Source organism: Centruroides vittatus, unplaced genomic scaffold (genome assembly GCF_030686945.1).
Source record: "Centruroides vittatus isolate TY-2023 unplaced genomic scaffold, ASM3068694v2 contig_424, whole genome shotgun sequence".
In the NCBI taxonomy this organism is placed as follows: Eukaryota; Metazoa; Arthropoda; class Arachnida; order Scorpiones; family Buthidae; genus Centruroides; species Centruroides vittatus.
The window spans coordinates 127,002-137,403 of NW_027122230.1; the positions used below are offsets into that span (position 1 = coordinate 127,002).

Genomic DNA, 10,402 nt, shown 5'->3' on the forward strand with positions numbered 1-10,402 from the left:
TTGTATGCATAAACTACATTTTACATAACCTAAATAACATATAACTATAGGGTTTATTTTAGCCTACGGACTATTATTTTTCTATATTTGTTTATATTATTTAATTATTATACCAACACACTAATTACTCTTAGAAAGAGTACAGTACTATCTCTTAACCTAGATTACTTCCTCCTAATATAAATAAATAAATGTATATATATATATATATATATATAACCTATTGGGAACCCTATCCAAATGGCAGTACGTTAAGGGTAAAACTTTGGAAACCACTGTCCTTGAGTGATCTTGTTACTCCGGATAAGAGAGCAGTCCGGAAAAGAAGCATGATGAGCAATCTCGTAAATGCTCTGTTGAAAGAAGTCACCTATACGTATCTTAAAACAGTTCTTTTCTATCTATGCTTACTAAGATTTTTAGTATAGTGTGTATTATCTACTATATAAATTCTGAGTGCTTTTTTCCACGCCCTATATATACACAGTAGTTTCGCCTAATAAATAATAACTAAATATATATATATATTTATATATATAAGATTTAAACAATTAATTGAATTTTTCTAGTAAATTTGTAATTAATTCAGGCACGCACCATGAGTAAGAAATGAGTGAGAGCTTTTCTCTGAAGTGAAATGGTTTTCAATTAGATTTTTCTTACGAGACTCTAATGGGTATGAGTTATAATCCTGAAACACACAATCTCGAAGTGCCTGAAATTTAAATTTGAGATGTGAGTACATGCAAAATGAACTGCGTATCCAAAACAACATAGAAGCATAACACAGAAGATGAAAACATTTAGTGCGAAATGCTCAGTTTGGTGTAGAGTTTCTCATTTCCCGGTCTTTTGCTTGTCCCGAGATTCCGGGATAAAAGTGAACTGTTTTCCGAGATCCCGGAAAATCCCGGGACAAAGTTAAATTATTTTTAAGATATAGAAAATATCATGAAATCGAATGATATAATTATTTTTCGTTTTTTAAAGTAATTTAATATGTTCTATAACACCAAAAATCATATTAGTAATGCTGTGTAAGATATATATTAAAAATTACCTTTGAATTACGTAGAAATTTTCACAAATAGAAAAAATTTATTAAAGTTTGCTGGAAACTGCATACAACAACAACAAAAATGCCTTTGAATTGAGTTGAAAATTTAAAAAAAATGAACTTAGATCAAACTTCTAACGTACAAGGTAATTTTTGTTTTTTTAAATAAAATATAATAAAAAATATTGTAAATTTTTATAACATTTTAAAAAGCAAAGATGGTCAATACTCCGATCACTCAATCTACTTCTTATTTTAATAATGAAAAGTCTTGCTATCGAGAATGCCTTTTTCGATTCAATTGATGTGATTGGAATCGTGTTTAATGTATTTAAGAGAAGACAAATATTATGTGTTTTTCACCCGTTGCCTGAAGATTTCTAGTTCGTTTTCGAGATTGTAGTACTTATTTTGCTCTCTACTATTCTTGATTTGTCTACCTCGACTGCTTTAATAGAAACATCATAGCCCAATAGTTCGGCTGTTCATTTGTCTTTAATAATCAGGTTTATGAAGAAAAACTTCATACTTGCAGACTTTGCACTCGTTTGTATCCTTGCCCAATTTGCACAACCTGGCGTTACGCAGTTATTGAAGCTACTGGGCATGGTTAAAAATTAAGACAGCATAAGTACAATTAGTCCAGATATGACTGGTGAAGAATTTTGAGTCTTGCCACAAATAAACTACGTATTGGTTATTGACTATTTGTGACGTGCCATAACGAACAAAAATTCAAAAAAAACTAATCAGTAGGTTTAAAATTAATAAATACAAATGTATTCTGACAGTTTATAAGTTAATTATAATTTCTATTTGCAAAATTTCCTCAACCTGAACACAAAATAAGAAAAAAGTGAATTTTTAAGAAATTTCCCGGGATAAGAAAAATTTCCTGGGTTAAAAAAACAACCGAGATCCCATTTGAAAAATCCTAGAAATCCTAAATTATAGAAATTGGTGTATATAGAATCATTGAAGAATTTTAAAAAGTGCGATGCCACGTAGAAAATAAATATGAGCGTATTCTCCGAGGAAATTCCTGCCTTGAAACGATATATCTCATCGCAAAAAAGACTTCAAAATATAGTTAATGACAATGAAATTCGGCCAGCTCTTATAAACTACCTCCGTACAATTGCCCATAATATTTCCATGTAATGTGCTTTTTCGTACGTTGATATTTTTATTTTCTTCACCCACTATTTAAAATTTTTAGCGTTGATTTTTATAATTCGCATTTCTATATATTTGATTTTAGTTCCTATGTATTAATGCAATAATACTCAATATGTGTGTGTTGTGTACTATACATATTGACGATTAATGTTATGAAATATTTACTTGTATAAAAGGGGCTATGAAATGTTCTCTCGGGTGTTTATATGTTTCTCAAATAAATTTCGTCAAATAATGTAAATAAATGTCTTTTAAAGATTCATTATTATTATTTTACGGGATTATATTTTCGAGATTTTAATCTTTAGAGATTTTAACATTTGGGATTGTATCTTTCGGAATTATGATCGGCACCGGACTCGAACACTTTACGGTCGGTCTTAAATAATAAGTTAGAAATTTTATTGTACATATTTTAAACTATATATGTATTTTATATCCTTTTTTTATCTGGTTGTGCAACGAACAATTATTAACTATCAGACAAGATGTCCTTTGCATCCATATCTCGGAGATGTGTGTGTAAACGCGACACCAAGATTGTTTTTGTGTATCAATCAACATTGTAAAGAATTACGCCTATTTTTTCGATATTAGAAACCCTCTTTCTAAATGTTTATTAATATCGGTTAAAAATAATTCAGGAAAACAAATTAGAATTTAAAAAAAATTATCCATTAATTGTTATAAATCTCATAACATGCGAAGGAAAAGACGAAGGGGATGACCATCGTTTCCCTCTTTTTCAATGATGACATGTTACTCCATCCATGTCATGACAAGATGTCACAATTCTTCATAGACAAGAGAGAAGGAGGTCTACTGGATGACCAATCATGCTTATCTATAATTATCTCAACTTCCTCCGGAACAAAATGATTGGTCATGATTGGTCAAAACGAAGAATAAAGTAAAAAGAAAGGACGAAAATCACAGACTTAGTGAAGGACGTAGTGAAAGACTTAGTGAGGGACTGAGTGAAGGGAAAAGAAGAGAAAAAGGTAAAGATGAGAGAGGAAAAAGAATAAAATCAACACAACATCTAGAAGAGAAGACAACTCTTTTCCTGGTATGTTGTGAGTGGCGAAGTTCGGCTACCCCCCCCCCGCTAGGTATGCCCCGTTTTACAAATAGAAATAATCTAACTCGCTAAAACAGATTTTGTACTTACTGTTACTATTAATTTAAACTAAGTTCAAATGTTACGTTTCGTTTTTCCGTAATTAAATTTCTTTTTTATTCCTATATCAGTTTACTTGACTTTGCATTCATCCTCCCGAGAGGCTCATTCCTGGACTTCAGAATGACTCCTATCCTCGCGCCTTAAATATCTGCTTTTTGTCTTTTTTTCTTGTGTATATCGACAGGATCCCACCATAAACTCTCGTAATCCAATTTTTGACAACCCCCGAGCCCCCGCAATTTTCAGGCTTATTATTTCTTTTTATATATTTATATTTCACGGCGCGAGATGAATATTGATTCACGGAACTAGACATGGCACTTCTAAATTGGTATAGCATTTCAAAATAATTTTTTTTTCATTTTATGTAAGGTGATCAGGAGCGTCAAATGCATGTCTTTTCCCGGGCTGCATAAAGTCTGGCGCCGGCTCTGTTGTTAATGACATTGATCAATAAGAATCACATAATACATATTATAGAAAAAAAACTGATGTACCTCAGAACATTCTCGTAATTGAAACATTCGTGATATCTATCGGGAAACATCTGGTAACATTGTCACAGGTGGCTGTGTAATCTAATTTTTAGAGGGGCAGTTCAGTATTCTGTAGATGCCGTTGTGGTCAAAAGTTTTTTGTTGTCTGTTAGTAAAATTATGATGTCGGTATTTAAGTTACTCGAGAAAAACACATATCGTTTGACGGAAACATTGGTGGTATTAGATCACGGATTAGATAAGTAAGACGCGATGGTGGTACAGTGGAGAGTCGAAATCGAAATCAATTGGGGACTGGGGTTGTTCAGATTAGTGATTTGTTCCGATTACCGATTATGTACGAAAAATATATTAACCTGTCCGATGTTCAAATTTTTCTCCGTTGCGTGTCGCTTCGTGTTGAATTTTCGTCGATTTTAAGCCTAACGAAAATTTTTATAATAATAATCGAGGCTATCGTATCGTTAAAAATTATTTTTTCATTTTGTACAAACAAAATAAATATATTGAAGAATATAAAAACATGAAAATTATACTTTAGAAGTAAATCTAGTATCAAAAACGTTCGATTCAGCACGACACAGTCCGACTGAAAATCGTTCCGATTACCGGTGATTCCGATTACCGGTGATTCCGTATTACCGGTGATTCCGATTAACGACTCTCTACTGTATTCCTGAGTTTCCAATGTTAATTACAAGCAACAAATTTACTTTTCGTCGCAAGTGTACACCATTTTTGTATCTTGAAACATTAATCATATTCAATATCTTAAAATATTACGGGCCGTTATTTTTCAGACGAAAATGTCGAGCATTAAATGTGATATCGCGAGGCCAACAGTAGATACAGAAGTGTAGAAAAAGGCCCCGAAGTCGTTTACCCTCATGTGTGCTCCCATGTTTACAATGCTACGGAAAATGGTAAATAGTATCCAAATGGAATTATGTTTGAAATTAATGCATTATGCCGTACTATTTTTATTGTATAAACTAGTGTTTCGACGTAAAAAAATATATGTTACTAGGTATTGTATAGTACATGACTACGTTATTTAAAGCTTAATAATTCTCGTACACTTAATGAATGAATATTTTACTGGTTATTGGCGTATTCGATTTTTTAATTATAAAACTCGTCTCTAATCTTAAAATTAAGGTTTTTTGCGATTTTGTAATGATTAATAATATAAAAAAAGTTTTTAAAATAAAAATAAATGTCGCATACACAACTTTGACCGAGAAAGATACTCAACTCGATGCGGGAATTTTATCTCATTACTTCTGCAATCGTCAACTTTAAAATCTTTATCCATTTCGAATACAGCATTTAATATGGCATATTGTTTTTAGCAAGGCGTTATTTATCGCCAAAGACGTGGTCATTTATAGGCCTTATAAAGAAATAAAAAATAAATTCTTGTGAATATTTTCTTATATATTTAGGCTTAGGTTAGAAAAAATATGCTATGTAAAGACATCGTTTGACTTTAATGCTGTATATGGCTATCGGGTTTGGACGTTTATATCTGTACGTAAAGTTAATTAAGTATAATTTTTAAGTACTTCAATATTTATATAATAGGTTTATATCAATAAAAAAATTATCGTTCGAACGTAGAAAGTAAAATTAATAAAATTTTTAAAAGGTAACTTTCTTATTTAAAGGTAGTTTAAGGATATAAATAGGAAGTGATGACAGAACGTGTTCTTTAACTATCTGCTTGGACGCATTCGAGTGATCGCGTGTCACTCTTTGCGTAACCAGACCCATCTAATCCATAAAAAAATATTTTTATAATTATCGGAACAATTTAAAAATACCGAGGTATTGCGTGCAACGTGACTTCGAAAACGCTTTATAAATAAACTAAGTTATATTACAAAATCAAATTAGACAAGCAAACAGAGAAAACGTTAAATTATCCATAAAAACATTCACACGATATTTGTATATAAAAGAAATGCAATATTTAATGCGTAATGCGTAAAAATAATTAATTTTTAAGAAATTTTATTTAAAGCTGATTTGTAAATTAAATTTAAAAACATAAAATTAGGTCACTTTATAACTTATTTATGATTTTTTCAGTTTAAATTAAAACATATTTCGTCTAAGAAATATTAAGAACATATTCCTTTTGCTTCGAAAAATTATAAATACCATACACACAATAACATTTAAGTAGATTGTTACGATACCTTTTAATTATAACTGAGGATTTTTCTTCGGATCCGCAGAACACTAATAACAAGTTGTGGTTTCTATCCCTAAGTCAATGCTATTTTTATTTTAAAAAATAATAATAATAAAATCTATAAAGTACCTTTTAATATATAAGATTTAATTTCGGGATTTTCCCCACGCAAGTTATTCTATAGTCTCTAAAAAAATTAAAAATAATCTATTAAAAGTAAGCAATTATTTGACTTAAAATCAACTTATTTTAAATAAAATTCATTTTTATTATTCATATCTGAATAAAATACCGATAAATTATTAAACACTTAATTGATTAAGTGTTTTCTTTAAAAATTTTAGAGAGAATTATGTAAATATGTAAAAGAAATTAAATATTTTGAGCAATTATAGAAATGAAAATTGCAAACAATTATAATATTTCGGTGACAAACGAACCAATTTCAAAATTATTAATTACGCATTGACCTATTTAGGCTCTTTTATCTTAATGAAAAATTTATAAATAATTCAACGGCTTTATTTAGTAAATAAGAATATTAAAATTGAAAAAATATATATATTTAAGAATCTTCGTATATTAATATGCTTCTTTAGAAAGTTATATTAAAATGTAAAAGTTACTTTTGATTTCGAAACGTAACAAAATCAATATCATACTCTTATAATAATGACATTGGCTATGTAGGGCATTCGACATTATGAACTAGTTTCTCAATGTGGAAAATATATCATACTTTTCAATGATTTAATCGATAATTGAATCGATTAATTGTCATTATTCGGTTAAATAACATTAAATTAGTCAATTTGAATTTCTTCAGAAATAGTTATTTTAGTCATTAACTAAGTATGCAAATGAACGATGGCAATTCTAAAGATATAAATACGACTTCCGAATAAAGGCTAAAAATAGTGAAGATAAAGTCAATAACATGAAACTCTTGATGCTACTTTTCGTACTCGGCGCCACTATTTTCTCCGTAGTTTCTTCTTATTCGTCAAAAGAAGCGGGTTATCACAACTCCACCCGAGATGTCGTTAGACGATTTTGCGGTAAGATGTTTTATTTTCTTAAAAAATTCGTTTTCAACAAAATTTTTAAAAAAAAATTATTTGATATTTTTCTATTTAGCTCTGAAAAACGGATCTCATTTTCGCTACTGTTTAATAGTCAACGGGCTAAGAGAGGTAAGTAACAAAACGGCCTACCAATTACATTTCAAGAAATATTTAATTAATAACTAATTCACATTTAAAATAAAAATTTTAGAATATAGAGCGATACCGTAACTGCGCTGAACAAGTGAAATTTTTTCATATATTGCAAGAGATTGATCAATTCATTTGCAAGACTAGAACCGAACAGGTACTTTTTATTTTTCTTTAATAAGAAGTCTTATTAAATTGTTTGGCTTTGTTAGAAAATTATAGGCCTATTAATGTCTGAATTAGCAGTAAAAATTATCATTTAATGCCACTAGTAAAAGGATGGGATAGCATTAATTGGAATTGGCACAGCTGCCAAGCGGGATGCCTTCGGAAAACTATTTATATATTAGAAGCGCAAAGAAGGCTCGTCGGTAGGAGGTAAACCCACCATTGACTATAGGTGCTCGATGGTGTTAGCCACTCGGATACCGACGGGCACACTACAAAAACAAATTAGACTTTACTGCAAATTCAAATATTGAATATATATTTGTACAGACCCAAGTTTGGGTTTTGATAACTAATGAACTTTTTTCTCTTCAAGGAATACGAACAATTTATGAAGTGTTTCGAACCCGCTTCTAACGCTGCCAACCGAAATAATCCCAGAATTTTTCCTATACTCGAGGTAAAACTTTCTGCAAAATAACAATATTTTATTGTTTAATTTCTTAGTTCAATCAAAAACCATACATGCCTATTGTCGAAATAAAATTACGCATCCGTGTTTTAATGCTATAAATTAATTTAGGTATTTAAAAAATTATCTTTTGGACTCGTTTATTACGTTAGAAGTATGAAAATTAAATACCTTACGTAGAAAATTAATTTATATAAAATATATTTATAATTTTTTCTAGTCTTAGAAAATATTAATAATCGACGAATATAAAACGTCTGTATAAACTTAGAATTATATTTAATTATCGGTGACAAAAGTATCCGATTTTTTATTTTTCTCTTTTCTTATTTTTCATTTCGAAATTTCAATATTTTCTTAACTAATCCAATGTAGGATTTTGCTCGGTAAAGGATTTCGTCCTACGAAATTCTAATTTGAACCTCGTACGTCGCATTACTTTAATAATTTTTATTGGTTGATATTTAGCTCCACCCTCGACTGACTGCCATCTTCGGAGGCGAACATAGGACGGCGCTATACCGAGGTTCAACTTGTTTCAATTTCAACGCATTTTTTAATTGTTTCGAAATTGTAAACAAATTTTTAAAATACTTTACGATAAAGTATTTTTAAAATAATGAAGAGGCGTTTCGTTTTACCATTATCTAAAAATTGAATTGTTTATCGAAATATACTGTAATTTTATCCTTGGGCATTAATTAATATAAATTTTTCTTTTTTGTTCGCAGAAATGCTTGCAGTTCGAGGAAAATATCGACGTCGACAAAAAATACATATACGACGAGTACGGGACGTAAAAGATGGCTACGCCATTCCTTTCCGTCGGCTTAAATATATTAAATGTTAGAAAATATAAATTTAAGTTTATTATTTGCCCTGTTTTCTTTAATAATACAATTTTCTTAGCTTTTCCTGTTTCGTACGTTTTAAACAAAGGCTCTTTCTCTACAACATACCAACTCATCTAACGTCTTAAATAGTGAACGTGCGAATAACTATTTTAAAGTTATATGTAAATTCTTAAATTTTTCATTTTTTAAATGGGGATTTCTAATTTTATTAAAATTTATCTTAGTTATTTGAAAAGAAACGAAACGTTTGTTTCTACGGTTTAATTAAAACGGAACCGACGACGGGTGGGAGCAGACGTAACTTTTTAGCTGCAATCTCACGTCGTAACCTTCTTTAAAATCACCGTAACGGCACGTGGCCCGAGTCATTAATTAAAACGCGCCGATAGGCCCCGGGACAGAGGACCGACAATTCGATCTTTTCTGGGGCAAAACGGAAGTGGAAATGGCCAGGGGTCCTTCGGACGACGATGGCACACGGCCTGAAAAGCGGGAAAAGGAAATAATTATTTCGGAGGATTTTCGACCGCCGGAAAAGCATTAAAAGCTTGCCGAATCGTAGACCCTTTGCAAGAATAATTGCGTTTGCACGTATCTGGCACCGACGCCACCACCGTTTACAAAGAAAGCCCAGGCTCGTATTTACTTCGAAATTTCGCCCGGTGGTCGACGGCATTAAACAGGTGTTCGCATAACAGGCATAAACAGGCATAAACAGGCAAAACGTCAGCGACAGACGAGTGGAGGTAAATACAGCCATCGCATTAGACAAAAATTGCCCGTAATTTTTTTCCGGGAATGGGTGGTTCTTCCGTATCCTTTCTGGCTCCCATTCGCCGCCGTATTGGCATATCACGGATTTAAATTTGTACGTATCCGTAATGTATCGGACAACGTATAAAATATAATTTATTTACAATAGTGACTTGCGTTTTATCGTCACAATTTTCTAACTCTGAGTAATTGGAAACACTCCCGGTAAACGCCTGTCGTACAGCAGAAAAACAAGCTAAGGAGGCGCATAAAGCTAATTCGAAACGCGGTTCGCTTACCGTACCTGTTGGTTTTTTTAACGCCAGCCAAAAGCAACCGACACGACCGTAGCCTAGGTATTTTCGGACCCAGCGTCCTCTTCGTTTAACGTAAAAGACACCGTAAAACATCGTTAACGGTATCCACCGACAAAACACTACTTCCTTAACTTATTCGGGATCGGCGGGCGGCCGAACGAAAACTTTCCTTATCTGTGGCGTTAACTGTGGCAAATGAGCTTTATCTGTGGCGCGTGTTAATAAAACGTATCTATTGTATTAATAATTGGAGTATTTTAATGTTTCGGTATTGGTATCTTTCACTCTTTTATTACGGGCTTCCGTTGTCCTTATCTTTGTCTTCTCCTCCTTCTATCAAAAATTCTGGCAAAATTTTCTACGTATCGTCCGGCCGTCGGGTAAAAAAAGGTAAATGATCTACCCGCTGCACCGTCCACCTACCGGGATGGGCGGGGGAAAAAGTGGGTCGGGCTCCCGCCCCTAATAGGCTCCCACTTGGCCGTTTCGGCGCCCTTTTCCTCTAGTCGGA

General features: G+C 31.9%; 1 protein-coding gene across 1 annotated transcript; it reads left to right on the forward strand.

Annotated features, from left to right (window-relative positions):
• Positions 1 to 7,020: 7,020 nt before the first annotated feature.
• On the forward strand, positions 7,021 to 8,815 carry LOC136976774 (uncharacterized). The gene is made up of 5 exons (XM_067272139.1): positions 7,021 to 7,171; positions 7,251 to 7,306; positions 7,389 to 7,484; positions 7,872 to 7,955; positions 8,699 to 8,815. The coding sequence occupies exons 1-5, from the start codon at positions 7,051 to 7,053 to the stop codon at positions 8,765 to 8,767; spliced, it is 426 nt and encodes a 141-aa protein (XP_067128240.1). The 5' UTR covers positions 7,021 to 7,050; the 3' UTR covers positions 8,768 to 8,815.
• Positions 8,816 to 10,402: the final 1,587 nt, after the last annotated feature.